Source organism: Centropristis striata, chromosome 11, assembly GCF_030273125.1.
Source record: "Centropristis striata isolate RG_2023a ecotype Rhode Island chromosome 11, C.striata_1.0, whole genome shotgun sequence".
NCBI lineage: Eukaryota > Metazoa > Chordata > Actinopteri > Perciformes > Serranidae > Centropristis > Centropristis striata.
Genome location: NC_081527.1, coordinates 20,073,459 through 20,095,054, shown reverse-complemented (window position 1 = coordinate 20,095,054; position 21,596 = coordinate 20,073,459). Strand labels below are relative to the sequence as shown.

Below are 21,596 nucleotides of genomic sequence, written 5' to 3'. Positions count from 1 at the left end.
TTACTACCTCTGCTTCTGCCTTTGCTCAATAGCTTTACAAATGAGGACATTCTTTAAATAATATGGAAATGGTTACCTGGCTAAGATGCATTCATTCTCCAGTGAATCATCAATCTGCTGTTTTTGCATCTCAGAATCACATTTTATGTTAACCTGCAACCTTCACCAAGGATAATGGAGTGATTGGGCTAGGTTCAAGTCAATTCAAATGGCAAAACATGAGCAGCCTTCACTGTGGAACACCCTCTATTGATTATTGAAGGCACATTACGATGAAAGATAAGAGGGGCGCATTTCAATCAAGTTTATGTTTTCTGATAGTCCAGTCACACTTTACACTGCACACTTATTCCGCTGCTGTAATTCCAATTCTCAAATCCTAAGAAGACATAAAAACAAGATATTGGGAGAAAGTTTTCAAGCTACAAAGATTCAAGTGAACATTACAAGCCCTAAACTGTCTGCACTGACTATGCACTGATTACAGAGACACTCCATCCCAAGGACGAGCAACATATCTATCATTTGACGCAACGTCTCTACTATTATTTTCAGCTCATTTGCCTCATTCAAGCTCATTTGTGGTTACCTTAAGAGTAGCATGAAAATAATTGAAGAAAACAGAATAAAGGAGCAAAGTGTGGATCTGATTTAGCTGAAGACTGGATGCTGGTTAATGAGCTATGTTAATATTGAGGGCTTTTCAGTTTACCAAACATGAAAATGGGAAATTCTAGGCCTCCTTATTTTCACAATACAACGTTTAGGAACTCCTATTTGTCCTTTGCAGACCGGCCGCACATTCACAAACATCCAGTATGAAGCCCCCTTTTTTCTCCCACATACACGCTCCGTGGAAAAAACTCACATACAAACAGCTTCAGAAAGAAAATCAGCGAGAACACACACACACACACTCACACACACTCGCGCTCATTTATTTGAGGACCCCACGAATCTAAGTAATTCTGCTTTGGGCATGCTGCTGATGGGAGACAGGGGTAGGGGGTGATGGAAGTGCCTGCGTCCAGGCAGAATTGATCGTTTGGCAGCTCCAAATGAGAGACAGGCTTGTCTGCGGAACCACGAGGGCCGTGCAGTTGGACTCCAGCAGCGCTCGTAAAGTGCGCTCTTTAAACTGCCGGGGCCCCTGGGAGCCCATGGGGAGGGGGGGAGCCGCCGCCGTGCTAATGAGAACTACCAGAGTGCAAACATGCATGGAAATGACTGTTATTCTGTTGATGTGCATTTAAGTGCTTTTTTACTGCCAACCACAAAGAGAGGGAAATAACTGGTGATGAATGGTTCCCCCAAAAAGCATTCATTTTCCTCTTCGGAAGAAAAGAGAGGAAAACAGAGGAAGGAGGGGAGGGGGGGATAAGAGTAAGATGGAAGGTAAAGACAGGATGGGGGTGTGTGTGTAGACATGCATGGTGAATATATTATCTTACTTCACTCAAGTACAGTGACAAGGTGCGATGTGACAAAGAGGCAGCGAGTGGAGATGGCAGAAAGTTAACCTTCACTGTTGCTCTCCTCTAAACACGCCGCTGCTATCAAAGAGCAGCAGCCAAAAAGGTCACAGCGATCACAGCCCTGATCACCTAATTATGAAAATGAGGCTTGTGTTAGAAGCTGAGGGGAAAGTGCGTCTCCATCACACCATCGAATCTGAATCCCCTTTTTATAGTTGTGTTTTAATTCTTTGTAGTAGTAAAGTTTAAACATTGCCTGCACTGTGCTTGGTGAGGCTCTGGATGAAAAAAAGGTTGGAGGTCTTACGGGCTCCGCTGCTTGTACTGGTGTTGATGGCTTCATTCCACTGGTCAGCGCTGGACACGGAGAAGGAGCGTTGGTGCATGCCGTCTTTGCTGCCGCTAAACAATGACGCGCCCGTCTGGAGGGATGAGCTACTGTTGGAGTGAGGAGCACCTGGAAAAAAAAAAGTGACAGACATGAGAAAATGAATCCAGATTTTTTTCTCTACATCCGTTTGAATTCTAAACTCTGGATTGTTTTCTGTATAAGTAGTAATAATGATGAGTTTTTTAGTTTCTACAGCACTGCAATGCTGCTGCTGCCACCATATTTGTGCACATCCCTCTGTCAACCAACCCCCCTCACACACACACACAAGAAACCCCTCTCCCTCCGCCTCTGCCTCTAATTAGCCCTTAATTAACAAGATACACTCTGAACGCTAATTATCTCGCCTCATCCCTCTGACTGCCACATCGATCTCCACTGGCGTCAGCAGGCATTCGCTCCCTAACTTCCAATCAGGCGAGCCGCGGACGCCTGGCTCTCTTTACTAATTCATGGGCTAGGCTGCGCCATGTGGGGTCTTTCCCTCCTGTTTGCGAGCAGTCGCTACAACACATCCCTAACTACTCTGAAAAACTCATCGATACACTTCCAGTCATGTGCGGGGAATCACAGTCACTGCTTAAGATTTAAAACGCATCAAACTGAATAGAACTGTCATGTAATGCAATTTTTTTTTAACCGAAATTGTGGGATTTTATTCTGAAAAATAAATATAATGAAATTTAGGGTAATAAGAACACATTTTGTATGAAGTGCAAGTAAAGATGGGTTGTTTATCAATACATTTAGTTGTCAGAAAAGTTAATTTCTGCAGTATTTTCACCCTAAAAGTTGACACAATAACTATTTTTCAGGCTGCACCACTGCATTCTAGAAACAATACGATTTAATGTGGCACGTAGATGTTGAAAGGTTAAAGTTGTTTTGGAAAACAAGCCATATCTCTGATTTTCTTAACAATGCTTTCTCATCTCACAGGTATCGCACATCAAGGCCTTTTATTCAATAATTACAAGAGAATATCAGTTTCTGATTGAGGTGACAATAACAGAAAATATAGTGTGTGGGTCGTGTGTAAAGTAAACTAAGCGGCACGGGTGCTTGTTAGGATAATATGTCCTACTCATTATCTAGAGTAATAAGTGTATCAAATTCACATAATCATGTCTAATTAGTATCAGTAATTATCTTGTTGGGCCCAGGAATATTAATCTTCAGGTCCCAGAGGGGAGGGAGCAGAATCGCAGCAAGAATGGGAGAGAGAGCGAGGGAATCATGCTGAGGAGCACTGACTAAATTAGCATGCTGAAATCAGAGCAGAGGAGGAGGAGGAGGAGGAGGAGGAGGAGGAGGAGGAGGAGAAGGAGAGGAGGGGGAGACAGAGCCGAAGAGTAGGGGTACTGAAAAGAAAATGTGAAACTTTGTTTTTAAAAAGTGACAGATGAATTATACATAAAAGAAGCTCATGACTTCTATAAAAAATGCTTATCATTACCGAATTTAAGAAAGGAATATTTAAAAATATGATTTATAAAAGCAGCACCGTGTCATTTCTGACTCCATGTTACACCTCATTGTTCAAAAGATAATTCTTTATTTTTTTTTTGACTATTAAAAGATATCTTTATTTCCAAAGTTTGACTCTGTGCTGCCTTAAAAAGAGAAAGGGGGGAAAAACTGTTAGATAACTACAAGGCAAGTTACATTGATATTTAAAATTCAACAATCACGTCTAATTGTCAAATTGGATGCTAATGATTAATGAATTATACATGGCTGTATCCATTAGTCCCCAGAGACCACTCCTGCATAAAGGGGAGGATAATGTAATTACAGTGGAGAAATAATCAGCTTGTGGCATGAAAAGAGCACACTGTACTCGCAGCTCCAGCCAGGCCTGACTCCACAACGCTTTACAGCTTCAGCAGAGGCACTTTGCTGGACTGACGGGAGGAACCTGACAACTGACAATTGGAGGTCAAAAATGATTCGATTTTATACCGATTGTTGCCAACTATAGTGATCGTGTTGGTGATTTGACCATCAAACAAAAGCACATCAAGCACTATTTTATTTTAATGCATCATATGTTTATAATAATAAAAAACTATGATGCAAAATAATGTTTTAGGAGTATAGAAGTTACTGCAAAAACCATTATAGTGGTGCTTAATAAAGTCCATCTGCCTACAAAACAGAGACATCATTCTTACACTTTCCCAACATTTGCTTAATATCTTAAACTTTAATTTGGTCTAATCTCAATTGATAAATATTGCAACATTATATTTGCAGTAACAATTCAACAGCAATCAAGATATTTTCTGGGAAATTGCACGACATGAAGAGAAGTAAATAGGTATATTAACACAACTACTGTACTCGAAGTATATTTATGGGGAACTTTCTATTCCACTTTTTACCCAATTTATTTACTTAACATTTATTTGACAGCTTTCGCTACAAGTCACTTTACAAATTAATATTTGACAATCACGAGGCGTGATTTTTATACATCCACAATTCCAAAATATTAGGAGGTAAATAAGTGTAAATAAGACTGAATGCAACAATTTGTTAATTCTTTAAGACATATTTTCAATTGAAAACTGTACAAAGACCAAACTTATAAAATTGTGATTTTGTAAATATGGATTCTAAATTTGATGAATTTTGTCTTATTTACATTTTTCAAAGTGTCCTTACTTTTTAATAATCTGGGTTGTTGATTAAAACTAACAGTGTAAAGCAGTAAAAATTGGGTCCACCTCGGCAACCTGCAAGATTAAAGATGTTTCTTGCGCTTTTATACCTCACCATAAATAATCCAATAATCGAAAATTTAATTATACAACACTGACAGCAGCCATTCTGTGACATAATGAGTACTTTAACTTTTGCACTTTCTGCTGTATTTCAACTGAAGTAACATTCTGATGACAGTATTTTACTTGAATGGAGTATTTGTACATTGTGGTAAAAAAAAAAAAAATAAATAAAAAAATACTTGTTCACCCCGGCAACTAAATATTATAATTAAAACCATTATTAGCAATGAGGAAAGTTTGCTGTTCAATTAGATTAAAATGTTCTTATTTTGTTGCTACACAGCTGCTTCTAAAACAAAACATAGTTCACTCACACTCCCTGCACGATTCTTAACAAAAAATACAAAAAATTACAAAGCACCATTATGAGCCCTTCTTGCTGACTGTATCATCATGTGTATAAAGAGATAACAGAAGCCATATAGTGTGTTCTGCAGGCTATCCAGGGCTGGGGTGTTAAGTAGAGGCGATGGATTAGCGGGGAGCAGCGCTGCCTTGCTTCTCATTTCTCTTTAGGCCGGGCCGTCAGTGGGTTGATGAGCCGTGACGAGGCCTGACCCCTCCGTGGAGTTGTTGCCATTATGTACAAGTAGTGGGATAATGAAGCATTCATGCTAATGTGGGCCGGGCAGCACATCATCTGCGGCTGTGTGTAATCCACCAACATCATCCTGACCAACGCCCAGACATCCCCCTCCGCCCCCCGACACCACTGCCGCAGCCAGTCCCGACACAAGTCACTCAGACGTTCATACTCATATCTGTGCATATTTATTGTACCTAAACAAACTGTATGCATTAAACCAACCTCAAGATTTTTTATTCAACCCGTGTGTAAAACAATACCACCCTATTTTATTTACTTATCTAGATATCTCGCTTTTTTGGACAAATCTAAAACTCAAAAAATTGTTCTTTAGTTATTGGTTTAATGCTTTGTTCTTGCTTGCAGCCATTTTAAGCTAATATATAGTGGTGTGAGAAAATATTGATACACTTGAGCCTTGCATAATTGTAATTTGCGACACTATATCAATACTATTTATTTTTAAATAATACTTTACATGCAGAAATGTGCAGCAGACAAACAACACCTAAAGTAGTGCCACAGTGTCTGATGTTGTGAGGGACTTTCAGAAATGCAATTGCAGATCCAACTTTTATGACTGCATAAAAAAATAAACTTGTGTTGTGTAGATTTTATGCATAATTGTGGTGTGTTCTATATACTATGGCAGTTTCCTAAAATTGGCTTAAAAAATCTTAATATATTGCTTACAGTATTGAAATATCTTGGTTCGTGACCCCTGTATCATAGAAGGTATCATATTGCCAGTCCTATCCATAACTGCTGTTATGCCACACACACACAAACCAAATGGCTTTAATAAAAACTATTACTTAATGGCAACAAATCCCAACCAGGGGTATGTGTGCCCCCATAGGGGACCGCTACAGTTGTCAGGGCAACTAAAAGTGCTGAGTAAATGGTTAAAACATCCAGGTTATGCCACTGGTAGTGACACTGGTGGAAGTAGTACAAATTGAAGCATGACACATATCAACCTTAAAATGTCTACTTTAGTATAATTATTACGGTGAAAATAACATTTGAAATCAGTCCTTTGGAACATGATGGGTGTTGTCCATAACAGAGTACTGGAGATTATTTGAGGCCCTGTCTACACGCATAAAGATATTTTTTTTAATAATATATTTTCCTCTGCATCTTGACTACTCGTCCACATGCAAATTAAGTTTTAGGTCACTTTAACAGACATTTTTTAAACTGCCTTCAAAAGGTGTAGATTTAAAAAAAACCTCTGGTTACTGTGGTTAGTGTTTGGGAAATAATGACATCATCTCCTCAATGTATGCATGCTCATTGTTGCTTTGTGTATTGAGAATTTGCCAGAACAACACTGTGGTACTTTAAGGTGACACTAAGCAGCAACTCCACCTCGTCGTCCATCCACAAGAGTCATATTTTGGTTTCACCACAGCACCCTAGGCCATGTTAGATGTTAACTAAATAGGTATAAAATATGAATAAATAGACAAATAATTAGCTGCTATTGCTTTATTATTGTTTGGGTTGGTTAGGTTCAGTCATGAAGAGTGAGACCGGTGAAGGAATAAAGAATATTAGGGTCAGCCAATCAGAGACAGAACAAGGCGGCTCATGCCCTCCTGTAAATACACTCAGTGGTTATAATCTAGCATCTACTACGTCTATTGAATCTTCTTCTCTGGTATTTGATGCATCATTGACATAGCTTTTATGACCACCTTCTGGCCCAGCAAGCATTTGTAGTCGTTTTTGTGTTCTGGTGTGGACAGTAACATTTTGTTAAACAAAGGTTGTTTTTAAACAGAGCTTCACAAATATCTGTATATGTGTAGACAAGGCCTGATATGGCTGAGAGGGTTCATCAGACAATAAAGGTTAGAAACCAAGAGGCCGGATCGCACCAGTGTTAAAAAAACAGTGAAAAAACAGCCTCCAGTTGGCCCTGCTGGTCAGTGAGTCTGTTGCCCCCGGTTCTACTGGTTTATACATTAGAATTGGAGACAAATTGTAGCACATAGTGAGAAGGAAAAGAGCTAAACACTTTCCTGAAACCTCCACCTCTTCCACATGCATCTCTCTCCCCCACAGGATTGATTCAAAGTGACTGGGCCCATTAATACTTTGATACAATGTATCTGTCGCCGGTGACACGGCAGGATGCGTGTTAACAGGGAGGATCATATTTAAAATGGTTCCGCTCAGCACCCAGCAAAGGAATTAAACCTGGCCGCTTGGCAAACTCATGGGCGCATGCGTTCTCTCATTTACTCTCTGTCTTCTCAGCCTCTCCTCTTCATCTTCCCATCTCCCCCATCCACTCCGCCCCTCCTTCTCTCCGTCGCTATCCCTCTTCTCCCAGTGATTATAAAGGTCTTTAGATCTAAGGAATGAATGAATTACCAAAGGCACAGACAAGGCTTGTGATTTGGACGCCGTGAATGAAAAATTACCCCTTTGTTCCCTTCATCAATTGCACGTCTAATGAAATCAAAATCCCGATCGCATAATCAGAAGAGGGTCCTCCACCCAGAGAGAGACCTGATGTGATTTGTAACCTTTCTTTTCCTAAGTGGAGATTAAGGCAAATCTCCCACACATTGTTCCCTGATGCACAAATGGATGACAACTGGAAATCTTGGGAATTTGTCATTGAGAAGTCTTTTCCAACAACAAAGAAAATATACCAGTTGGTGCTGTTATCCCCAAATCTGTTTTTCAAGGCCCTTTGTCTGCCCCGATGACTCTCCTCAACCCAGTGCTCAAGGTTAACAGTTTTTGGGATGGAATGTCCTCTGCTCTGTAAACTCCTACATCTTCCTGCTTTTGACTGATTAACCTGTTGAGCAGTGGCAGCACCTTGGCCAGGTTTAACAGTAACCTGCCTGGACAGTGCTAATGGTCCCTGCCGACCCGTCTTTGGCACGCTCAGCCGGTTAGCTTTAGCCTGAGCGATGGAAACACTGTGCCCATTTCACAGCCAAGGAAGGACCCCGCCTCCCTCCGGGGATCACTTTGCTAATTAGTATTAATTACTCTTAATCCTAACCCCTAAATCCAATCACTGGCTTCCCCTCTATAAGCCTGCTTGAGGCTCTGCAGCCTCTGGTGGCTCTGCTCACTCGCTCGGAGAAGAGCTCTATTTTTAAACTTGAAAGGTGGAGAAACCCTGGCACGATGCTCAGGACCAAACTGTTTTTTGTTGCTGTGACCCCCACTAACAGAGGACATAACTAGGTCACTGTCATAGAAGCATTATAGTCCAAATTTTTTGTGTTATCTCAATATGAGCATTATGTTTAAACATAATTTTTAATTCCCCGTTTAGTAATTTAGAGAATTAATAGATTTCTCATAGGTGCTCATTAAGTAATCATTGTGTATACTATGAGGCAGCTAATTTGCATGAATGAAACATACGGAAAATAGATAATTAACCTGTTGGGACCCATTTTTATGATTAATCACAAACTGAGGACGTAGAAAATGAGTACAGTAATAAAAGACTCATTGAGTAACCATTATATTACATTCATTCATTCATTCATATATTATACCTGTGATTTGTTTACTTTAAAGTGTAGTATGTGAAATATAATAGATCCCTCTTTACCTACCAAGACCATTCTTTCAATTATCAACGTAAGTGAATATTATTACGCACAATAATATCATCCATATCTGCAGATAAAGGCCACAAGTGGTTAAAGTTAAAGCTATATCAGTAAACAAATATACTGGTCATATTCCAGATGTATCACTCTATAAATTGTGTTTGTAGAAGTGTCAGAACGTGTGAAACAATTGTCTTAAATTGGACATTAATTTATATCTTAAAGGGACAGTTCACCCCAAACATCAAAAGTACATATTTCCTCTTACCTGTATTGCTTTTTATCAATCCAGATTGTTTGGTTGAGTTACATAGTGTTAGCTATCGGCTTTAGAGATGTCTGCATTGTTTGGAATATAATGGAACTAGGTGGCACTTGTGGTGCTCAAAACACATTTAAAAACTTGGAGTTTGGTGCAGGAATCTTTCCTAGAAAGAAAAGAATAGTTCCTGTATTAAACTGCTCACCACAGGGTCTTTGAGTTATCTTGATTAACAGGGTTATGATTTCTGACAACATTGCTGTTAAGTTTTTCAAAAGAAAGACAGACATACTTTGCCAACACTCAACAACTTGCACCAAAACACTTTAGATTGATTAAAAGCACTACAGCAAAATATTTATTTTTGATTTTGGGGCCAAGTCAAATTTTTAAATGTGAAAAAAACTTTTATAGGTCTGGCCTTAACCTTTACTATGAGGATAGGAAGTGGTACCTGTGTTTCCTATACCCAGCTGCAGGGTGCTGCGGTCCTTGGTCAGCCCGTTGGTTTTGGGACTGGCAGTGGGGGCGACCGTGGCGACCGCTCTGGGTGGTCGCTTCCCAGGAACCTTCACTGTTGTCCTCAGCAGGTCTATCTCTTTCCCATGCACATTCTGCATGTAGTCCTGTAAAGAGGGAAAAAAAGAAACATGACCGTTGTTCTACTAAGATTTCAAATATTACCATACATTTCCCCCACTTCAGGGACGTGATTATACACAGCAGACCAACAAGAATCCAGGAATTATGGAAGAAAAACAAATTAAAAGACTATTCAATTTCCATCCCCATTAGTCACAACCCATCTTAGACCTTCCACAAAGGGCGTTTGATAGTGGAAAAATGATTGTAAAGCCATTATACATCACCTGTGCCCACGCCGTCTCTCCAAATAGCGAGATGTTAGGCTTAATGAATGCAAACAGTCTCATTCTCTTTCAATTTGGGCATTTGATTTGGTTTAAAGCGACTACTGCCCAAATGTGGGAAGCCAAGGTGAAAATCATTGGGCTCAGCAGAAAAAAAGACCCAGATAGAGGCGAGCTCGGCCTTTGCCGTCCCCCCACCGGCTCCTCTGCTTTATTACCGTGTCATAAAGCACTCATTTCTTTCCCAAGCCTCCTCGCTAATTACCCAGTGAGCGCTCTCATTTCATTTTATTGCTGGAATTAACAGCCAGATCGAAGCGTGCAAAGCTATTAAGATGTGTGATTAAGCCACATTCAATTAGTTTCTACAAACAATTTAATTGATGTAGCAGATAGAATTAACAGAAGGTGATTGTGTGGATGGCTTGGCTGACTGCGAAATTAAAGGTTCCCCTCTTCCACTCTCAGTCTGCCTCCCTCCCTCTTTCTTCCTCCCTCTCTCCTTTCCTCAATCTCTCTTCCCCTTTCTTACTCCTTCTCTGCTCCACTGCTCAAAATGAGCTCGAGCTGTTACCGCGCTAATGTAACTGTCTCCCTTATTTCACCTCCCTCCGTAAGTCAACAGATTCATAGATTCATAGATTGCCCTGATGACCTGTAATAGCTGTAATGATCAAGAGATAGCCTGCTCAGTCAATTACATACATCACTGTAGCACAGCTCCGCTCTACTAATAACTGCTTGTAAATTAAACCACTAACACACTGTCAGTGCAACAAGGCCACACACAAGGTTCACGTCTAACTGTTGGGCTTGTGTTCAAAGTTGGAGCTGTCTTATTAGACACAATATGTTGCTAATATCTTGCATTTTACCTCACCAAATTATCCAAACATCTTAAAGGGTAGGTTTGGATCTTTTAAAGTGGGGTTATATGACACACTTATCCATAGTCAGAGTATTACCTGACCTGCAGTAAATGCTGGTTGGCACACTCCCAGTCTGGAGAAGCAGGCAGGAGAACCATCATAAAAGCTAAACAATTTACTGCTGTTGACGGAGTCAGCATCCAAATATACTTTAGCAAGGTAAAAAAAAAATCTATATCAGCTTAAGTGTAAGTGATATTTACAATATTTTCATGCTCTCTTCAAAGCCACCAGGCTCCGTCATTTTACCTCACAGGACATGTGTGTTGATAATCTACTGCTGCCTTGATGGGTCAGTTTGTTTGTGTAATTGTGTGACTTTGGTGTTTTAAGAGTTAATTTACATTCCCCAAAGTCACTAAATAACACAAACAAACGTACTAAATGAGGCAACAGTAGACAAGCATCTCCTGTGTTCTGTGAACTGTGAATACAGTTTTTGTCAATAGAGTGTGGTGGCTTTGAAGAGAGTTTATAATAAAGCTTTCATTTGAAAATGGCTTTAAGGTGGCTAAAACATGTTGCTGCCCCCATTCACAGCAGTACATCGCTTATCTTCTGTGTCGATACTGCATGTTTCTCCAAACTGGGGGCGTGCTGGCTGCCATCTCCTGTAGATCATACACTGACTATGGATAAATACAACATACAGTTCACACCCCATGAAAAAAAATCGGAACTATCCCATTAAACACTGCGCTGGAAGAATCAGAGAGTGATGGGAGGAATTGGAGGGATTTTGGGCATTTCTGTGTGTGGCACCGGGCTCCTGAGCTGTCTGCTGCCAGCCAGCCGAGTGTTTAAGAGGTATTAGCGGCCCAGCAGGATTCTGACAAAGATGGATGTGGGAGGCTGGTCAGGCTCTGCTGCCATGCGGTGAGAACCATTATAAATACAAGCCAGCGTGGAGTCTGCGCGCGGCGGGCACGCAGAAGCACAGCCATGTCTCCATTAGACGGCACCAGGGATGGGCTCCACGGGGGGGGGCAGGGATGACCACTAGGACACCCTGTTTCTTAATACTACGCTTAAAGTCACAGAGTCAGCTAATATAGCTGTTATATACAGCGATAACTCTCATGAGCCTATATGCCTGTAATCCAGCTCACTGCAGCAGTGGTGGTAAATGTAATCCCATCAAGAGAGTCGTGCTCAGTGGTAGAAAAAGTCCGACATTAAAACCTCCAGCAGCACCCTCGAGTACAAACAGTAGTGTCACAAACACATAAAGCCGATTGGAAAAGAAATGGGAAGGGAAGAAGGGAGGGGGGTTCAGACTCACATGTAAACTGGGGTGGTAAGTAAGGACGCCATTATCACACAGTGTGACATATTTCTTTTTCCACTCCTTGTTGAGGGATTTGCCACTTCGCTTCAGAAGGATTCCCTGTAAGAGACAAGGCACCACGGTGAGCATATGCTCCTCTCAAAGCAGCATGGAGGATCAAATCAGCCATTATGGATGTTAAATACCATAAAACAGCATTATTATTGTTATTACAGATTCGTTATGGCAGTCACATTTTCTTTGTGGCAAGTCGTAAAGCAAACAAACATCATTTTAAGTGACAATTACGAAACAGTGAGAAAGTGATTTTACATTTTTTTTAAATGAACACATAATAATATGTAATTAAATCCTCTTAAAATTTCATTCCTTATCATAATTTGTTGGCTGACACATTTAATGATATGTTAGTTTTTCTATTGTGATCATTTGAACCTCTAAAGTTGGCCAAGTTCCTCTGGCACAGTGACCATTCAGAGAGAAAAAGAGAGAGAGACAATCCAATTTGCCAGACCTCCTCCCTGCATTCATACACATAACATGCTGAACTCTGGAAGACCTCTCAATCCTGGGATTAGGGAGTGTGATCTCCCCTCTTCAAAGCCCACTCAGCTCTTATTCTATTCTACTTTATCTTCTGGGGCCTTTTAGGGCATCAGATGGTTTCCTTATCTGCTGAGTAAATCCACTGGTAAACAATGCAGTTCCTCTGCTGGAGGTGGCCAAACGCTGCTGAGTGCAAGGGCCAGGAGGCTCTCCGGGGTTAAATAGTGAGGAGGGGCACGCTTAATTAGGGGATTAAGCCAGGGCAATGTTTGTGCTTTTACAGCCAGGACCTGTGTGTGTGTGTGTCTATGTGAGCTGAAAAGGGGGGAGTATTTTGCTAGCCAGGCCCATCCTGCAGGCTTTAATCCTGATTAACACATCAGGAAGAGCTGACCCTCGGTGACCCGGACACCAGGCAGTTTGCCGACAATCATCCTAATCCGAACCCTGATTCATCCGAGGGGGGGCCACTACTGACTGTAGGCTGCATGTTGGGACTCAAGAGTTTGTTCTTCTTGGTATTTTATCAACAGGGTTTGTACAAAGTCTTTACATTTTGGAAAATGCCTAATTTTAACGCTTACGTTTTCAAGATAAGGAACAGGCTTGTGTTCGAATAACTGGAAATGCTGACTTTATCAACAGGTGTTTTGATCTACAATGTAATTATTCATTAAATAATCATGAAACATACAATTGAATTTCCTATGAACATCTTTTAAATATACACTGACTGTTGGGGGTCTAAATGAATACAGTAAACATTATTTTTTACAAATTAATTCAAAGTAACAATGAATATGTGATGGTAAGGGCTGACAGTGTAGAAACTTTTGATTTAGGCACCTTGAAAGTATTTGAAAAATGCTTGAAATGTACTCATAAAAAGCTGTACGAACCCTATATCAATGTACCTGCCTGTTTAACTTTAAATGCTTAAATGCTTTAACTTTAACTTAAAATGTCGAAAATATGTTCTTCAAACCTAGAGAACCAACTTTAAATCTCTAAGAGAAACATAAGGTTGATTTGAATATTATTTATTAACCTTTTAAGACGTACATATCATTTTTTCACCTCTTGATTTCTGTATCATGAATCTTTTTACACTGAAACATTTTATTTCTGCTTGGGTTATTTTTGTGATAACTTTAATTTATTTGATTTAATATACAAAATAATACATAAAATAATATATATAATATATAACATAAATTCTACTTAACAGTTAATTAAAAACAACTTGTTGGGCATTGCAATTAAATAAAAAGTCATAACGTTCTCTTGCCCTTGTGGGTTAGACAGGGGAACATGGAAAATTTTTGTTTTACATGTTCTATATATGTTGTTGAATTATTGTTTAATAAGTTAAGAAAAAAATAATAGAAAAAAGTAAAAGTGTAAATTAAGACTACATATAAATATCAGTAAAGCCTTGATGATTTTTCAGGAAGAAACATTGTGTCCTTCAATCGATAACTTGCTGACTGCCCAGACTCTTCTCAATTTAGTCAATAAAAGAACTGTAAACACTTTTTAAATGATTCTCTAATCATACAAAGTAAATGATCCGGTCACAGGGCCTCTGGCGACTTTATAATGCATGTTTTACAAGCAAATATGTTGCTCATCTCGTGGCCTTACTGAAGCACGCATAAATCCATACACGCAATCAGTGCGGAGCTTCATATATTTATCAGAGCTGTGAAGCAGATCAATAACGATGCAAAGACAATAATGTGAAAGTCTTTACACGTGCAGACTAATTTTTCTCTTGTTTTATTTGTGTTGTGATAAATGTCTGGTAAAGCGTGTCACTTTCAGTAACTGGAAACAAATGATTTGAGATAATTTATCATAATTGTTCAATCTGACCCATTAGGACTGAGCAGTGTGTTCTTTTGTTCTTTATATGGTGTCACACATCTGGAGCCCTCTGCTTCCCTACAGCACACACACACACACACACACACACACACACACACACACACACACACACACACACACACACACACACACACACACACACACACACACACACACACACACACACACACACAAACAAACACACACACACACACAAACAAACACACACATTACATGTCATTTAGCTGACGCTTTTGTCCAAAGCGACTTACAATAAGTGCATTCAACCTGACGGTACTAGACACAGACCACAGGAATCAAGTAAGTACATAACTTTAAGAGCTAACTGTCATCGCTAAAGGAGTGCTATATGTTAAAGAAGAAAAGAAGAGAAAAGAATAAGAGCTTTTTTTTTTTTTTTTTTTTTTTTATATATATGTTAGGTGACGATGACTTAACCGAGGTATTGTTGGAAGAGATAGGTCTTCAGCCTGCGGCGGAAGATGTACAGGCTGTCTGACACACACACACACACACACAAAGAGATGAGTGTGTTCAGCCTGTGCTACATAAGGAAACAGGCCGATTGTCAGACGAGCTCTCTGTGGCCACACAATTGTCATATCTACACAGAGGAGATAGTGTCTTTCTCTTCTTTTGTCAGACGAGCAGGAGAAAAGCTGCATCCTGCCACTGTGGCTGACTGATAGGCCGGCCCTTTGTGACAGTGGGGTAAAGTGTGTGTTGGTGTGTGTGTGTGTGTTGGGTTGTGGGGGGGGGGGGGTTCGGTGATGGGGCAAGAATGCAGTCACTGCTGAGGAGCTGTTGGCGGCTCCTCAGCAGTGACTGCATTGTTATCCTCACTCACTATTTTTATAGATAGGAGGGGGGTCGGAGCAGAGCAGAGGGGAGAGGGGTGGTGGTGGTGGTGGTGGATGTGGGGGGCATGTGGTGTGTAATTTGGCCCGATGGGGTGAAAGGGAGTAGGGGGGGGGTGGCGGTGGTAATTAAGCTCACATTGACACTTTGATCTCCTTGATTGTGCATTTGACTGGCCTGGAGATCAGCTAGTCACACCACTCACCCCCTCCCTTCACTTCTGTAAAGCAGAACTGCACCCCTCCTCCGAAGAAAATCCTTTGTAGATAAAGAGGGGGATGGCTTATGTCAAAAGTTGCCATGATACTCAGAGAAACTGGGCCTGGACTTTAGAGAGGAGCTCCTCATAATGTATTGGGGAGAGTTTACAGTAAAGATAGCTCAGAGGGGATTCTTTCTAATGTGTCACCTTCTGCTCACCTGCACTCAGCAGATTCGGCAGGGAATTACACTAATCTTCATAAGAGCTTTGAAAGATTAAATAGAAATGACATGTTTGCAGAAAGGCCACCACAAAGTTTGTTTATGTTGTTAATGTTGTTTTAAGGTTAGTTGCAGTAGAGCTGCAGCTTATTTGATTGACAGAACAATAATCGCCAACTACTTTATAATTAATTGACCGTTATTTTTTATGCAAGAATAGCAGAAAATCCTGTATTCAGACTCTCATATATGCAAATTTTCTGCTTTTATCTGTTTTATATCATACTAAACCGAATTAAGTTTGGTTTAGGAGTGACAAAACAAGACATTTAAAGACATCAGCTTGGAATTTTTTCAGTATTTTCTTACATTTTATAGACCGATTACACGATTAGAGCCCAACCGGTATGGGATTTTTTGAGACAGGTACAGATTTTAGAGGGAAATAATCCACATATTATTGATATGGCTGCCAATATAGTACATTTTTGAGCTGGAAAATATACCTTTCTATATGTTTTTTCTTAACAATACTGTCCGATACCAATATGTTGGTTAAGGCTCTAAAACATTTAATCAAGAAAACAACCAGCACAATAATTAATAATGATAATAACTGCTAGTTGCAGCCCAATTTCAGTGGTGTTTTGCACAAATTAAACCAAAATTTTAACATCTGACTTAGATTTAAAATAAATGCTACATTTATATTGATTAATGATAAAGGTTTGTATCTATTACATGAACATCTACTATCAGTGACAGACAGATGAGCCGATAGATACTGTATCTGTTAAACTGGTTTCCCCGGAGCAATATTTCCTGATTGAGTGAGGGGGTTTGGAAGTGTCACCCTGCTGTTATTTTCTGCTGGACCAAAGCCTTGGCAATTTTCTTTGAGAAGGTCTGGCTCAACATTTTCAAAAAAAGGGCATTATCTTCTATCATTTGCAGGTAAAGAGGATAATATAATGACGCTGACCCATTTTCAAAAGCCCTCGTATAATCACGAGTGATTACTAATCAATGTGTCAATTACTTCTCCTCCGGTTGTAGTCGGACCTTTCGAAAATGATCCTCACTCAGATGTGTAATTCAGTGATCAGTACCCGACTGGTGCTTTAAAGCAAAGCATGAAGATATAAAAAAAAAGAACAATAGTAAAGTAATTTGTGATAGAAAAATAAACAATGCTGGTGAAATGTCTTTAATATAGGAATACATTGTAACTATTTTAAAACAGGAATCACAGCCTGTAGTATTTAATGTCGCATAATGTAATGAAAAAGAACTAAAAAAAAATTGCAGTAAAGAAAATTATGTCCATTGGGATATCTAATGAAATTATCAGCTAATCATTGCTGTCAATGTTGATAATATGGATATGCATCAGTGAAGCTTTATGCAAAAATACAACCCACGCACAATTATGAGCAATAACAGCAAAAACATTTCCACTGGGATTAAACGTTTTTATATTAAAAGGTGCAGAACATTATTCAAATGTAATATTATTATAAGAATAACTGACATGATTTGAATAATCTCTCCCAAACTGATTGACATTGAATCATGGATTTATGTTACACAATAACGTTGTCTAATAAAAATGTTCTGAAGCTGTGACATGCTTGATTGTGTTTGTATACATACAATTCAAGCAAACCTTTATTTTCAGTCATTTGAGAAATAAATAACATGTTCATTTTCAATATCAACGAGAGAACTCTTTAATTTCACACTTTACCTGCAATTTATGAGGTCAGAAATTAACAGATTGTTCTTTTAAAATGTCAAAATCTACATATTTTTAATTTGACAGGTGTGTGATTTACACAAATGGGGAGATTTTTGCTAATAACCTTTCTTCCTAACAGCCTTCTTCTCTCTTGCACTCAGCAACACTGGCATCAAGGTCTATTTTATGTTGTATTATGTCGCCATCTAGTGGTTGTAACGACTCATGACCAAATCAAACTGGTGAACTCTTTGGCCTATCCACTCCAATTTCATTCTCTTACACACAACATATTAACATTAAACTAACGGCACAACAGGGATCATACTTACCCAAGTAACTATGAGAAATGTAGGGTAAAAATTAGGAAAAAAACGCTTACCTGTTTGATAGGTATGGCCCTTCCACTGCCTATGCTGTCTGTTTTACTGTCAACGCTCTTTGCTTGTTCACTGGCTTTCCGTGACTGCAAGAAAACAAGAAAGTCAGTCAACAACTGAAGCGATACACTGACAGCGAGGCAGAGTGGGAGATGTGGGGTGTGAGGTGAGTTTTTGGGGCTTAGTTGTGTGTGTGTGTGTGTGTGTTGGTGTTGGCGTGTGTGTGTGTGAGGAAAAGAGAAAGAGAGACTGGGGGTCAGAAGGGAAGGGGGAGGTGAGGGTTTGTGTTTTGTGAGCATTTGTGGAGAAACTCGATGTTGCAAAATAAAAAGTCTCAAAAAGAAGCTTGAAATTAACAGACAAGCAGACCAGCGAAACAAACAGCAGTAACATCGACGTGCAAGTTTAAAAAGAAAAAAAGAGACCAAACCAAGACCACACTAGACACATCTCAACACAGAGGAGACCAAGGACGACCACACATTGAGTCATGACTCAGCCCTGAAACCCTTTGGGGGGATCCTTCCCTCTGTGTGAGACCCAGAGCGGGCCCTTAGTGGACCTGCAGACCAACTGCAGCTACACCAGTGTAGCTTCAGCTGTGCCTTTAGCATAGTTGCACTGATAAGGGCTTTTGTAGCATGGTTAATACTTTAAAGTTCACAACAGGTTAAAGGGAGAGAAGGGAAAATGGTTATTTCACAGGAGTTAAAGTAGCTTCCTCTGACCTTTGACCTGCAAAACCTGCTGGGACATAAAATCATTTTGCAAGCATCAAACAATTGAAAAAAAGGGGGAAAAATACATAATAATTTCAAGTTTCTGGTTGTGCCTGTGTAGAGGGAAATTGTTAGATAGAAAATATTACATTACATGGAAATCAAGTATTAAAAACTTCCCACCCCCAAAAAATAATCAAATAAAAAGATGTGATACAGGTAGGGACAGACATGAGTGTGTATGGTCTCACTCAGAACATGAGAAATGTCCAGTCACCAATGGAGAAGAGGTAGAGTCCGACTTCAAGTAAACCAACTCTGGTGTTTATATTTTTTCCAACATTTTATTTTTTTTAATGATGACTTGTTTAGCTTCTATACAGACACCATACAAAGCAAGTCACAAGTTCACTTCAAAATATTCAACAGATTGAGCCAAACATTGCAGTTCCCACAAAATATAGGATGAACAATAAAGGCATTATTTCATATACTCCTTATATGTATGTACTTTTTATAGAGTACCATTGTAAATAAAATACAATACAAGATATACAGCAGTCTATATTTTCGTCAATCCGTTCATGATAGAAAAGCGATTATGCGAGAGTTCATAATCTCTGTACCAAACCTAAACTGAGAGAAATGAAAATAAATAAATGAATAAAAGACAGTTGAATGTGTGAAAATAAATAAATAATAAATAAAGAGGAAAACAAATGTTAAGTTTAACTACATTCATACAAGTCGGTGCAACCCAGTGTCATTTGTTGGCAACTTTCAGTATAATATCTCTCTGTAACACCCTGACACGCTACCCTGATTTTTATGAAGGCCTTCATAAAATAACCCCAAACTACTCTAATCTAAAATACCTCCATGATAATACATTTATACCACATTTTCAATTTCATTCAATACTCCCTGGAAAATAAGATCAAATAAAAACGGACCAAATGAATGTAGGAAAATCTAAAAGGAAGAACAAAAAAACAACTTGGCACCTCTAGTCCTTGAGTCCTCATTTATGGCAAAAGGCAGTGTGATGTCATGTAAGGAAAAGTTGTGTCCTTTGGGTGGCTGGATAACAGTTCCAAGAGTGACTTGACTGTACAGCGTGTTTTTGTATGGGATGTCTGAATGAGAGTTTGGGGGGGAGGGGCAGGGGGTGGACGGGGCATTTCCAGAAGAGTCCCTAGAGTCTGTCTCACTTTGTGATATTTGACAGTCTATTTTGAGTGCGCTCAAACACTCAAATGGACTCGACTTTAGGCTGCGTTCGACGCAAAGTCCTATGGTTTCCGTATAGTGCAAGTTCTATGCATTACCCTGAATGCGATAAAACACCGAGGGTAAAGCAGCAACAAGCTGAAAGTCCTCAATAAATAATCTCCTCTCTATCATGACTGGCAAAGCAGGGGGACTCTTTTTTTAAACCATCATGCTCTTCTAATTCGGAAGGAGTTGGAAAGCCCTTTTTGTTGAAGAAAGGTTGGAAACAGAAGCACAAAGCTGCAAATATTGAAAAACAGTGTCAAATGTTTTTTTTTTTTTTTCTTTGTTTGTTTTGGTTATGTTTTGTTTCATATGTGGAGATCCAGTAACAAGTCAAGAAGGGACTAAAAACATGAAATGGGAAATGGCAGACATTAATACATGGATTAAAATGAATGTGAATGAATGAGTGGGATGGATTTAAGTATAAAAAATGTTGTAGTATTCATCTAAATTCCTAAACAGTGTGCTTTTCAACACAAAAAGGGACAGACAGCCTGAAGACATCAGGAAAAACCACAGACAGATTACAAAACAGATTGTTTAGAGTTATTGACCATGGAAGCACTAGGAAAGAATAATGTGTGCTGTGCTGACACCTAGTGGCCGAGGACAGATATGGTAAAAATTGGCTTGAAATGACTGTGGTTGGTGATTTGTGAGGGCGGTGAAAACACAGAGTGATAAGTTCTTCTGTAGTAAAGCTTTGAGTTTCATTTACCTACTTAAAAAAACAGCCAAACCAATGCATTATTAAAAATGATTTTCCTATTTTAAGGGGCTTTTCTAATAAACTATGTGATGTTTTTAGTAGTCAGATCAAACTTTGGGCCAAAAATCTGGACCCCAAATTAATTATTTTTTCCCTCCAACACTGTTAACTCAATAAACTGCACATTGCAAAGGAATTCCAAGAGTCCCAATGCCAGTGCCACAAATGTGAAGTAATATTTTTTTAAATATCTGATTACAAATGGACCATATTTATCACTTGCAGCAATTCTCTCCTCTGCAATATTAGAACAAAGTACCTTGCATGTAATGCTAAAAGTGAGTCTGTCAAAGCTTGTCTACTGATGACATTAAGGCATATTTTCTTTCACTGAATACTTCTCTTGAAACTCCCAAAATGAACATAAAGTGATCTACTTACAAGCTAGAAAACATGACAGGCTTTCTGAATGGCAGCCCATCAGTGAGTAGCAGGACTTTTTTGTAACACAGATGTCGATCTATTTTTAAAACGGACAAAGCTAGGAAAGGGACATCCTCGATATCGTTGTGGTGATGAAATATTTTCTCTTTCTGTTGTTCTGTAAAATGGCAAAAAAGGTTGGCACTGCGAGTCTTCCTCTCCTGAGCCCACGGCACTCTTCAAGTGTCACTGAAGAAATGTCGACATCGCCCCGTTAACTTTCTTCCTCCTCCTTCTCCTCCGCTTCCTCCTTCTTTACTCCCTCACCCTCCCGCCTCCCACCCTCGGCTCGCTGCTCCTCAGAAGGTCATGAGCTGAAACTCCCGCTCGGCTTGCCACTCCGGCACCCACACCGGGTAGGTGGCATGCTTCGGCATCTCCATGACGCGG

General features: G+C 39.6%; 1 protein-coding gene across 1 annotated transcript in view; it reads right to left on the bottom strand.

Annotated features, from left to right (window-relative positions):
• agap3 (ArfGAP with GTPase domain, ankyrin repeat and PH domain 3) overlaps positions 1 to 21,596 on the bottom strand; it is a 133,747-nt gene that overhangs the window by 31,976 nt on the left and 80,175 nt on the right. Inside the window, exons 9-12 of the mRNA XM_059343758.1 lie at positions 18,020 to 18,103; positions 12,180 to 12,284; positions 9,554 to 9,725; positions 1,783 to 1,932 (exon numbers count right to left, since the gene is read on the bottom strand). Coding sequence (XP_059199741.1) covers positions 1,783 to 1,932; positions 9,554 to 9,725; positions 12,180 to 12,284; positions 18,020 to 18,103 — 511 coding nt within the window. The remainder of the gene's footprint in view (positions 1 to 1,782; positions 1,933 to 9,553; positions 9,726 to 12,179; positions 12,285 to 18,019; positions 18,104 to 21,596) is intronic.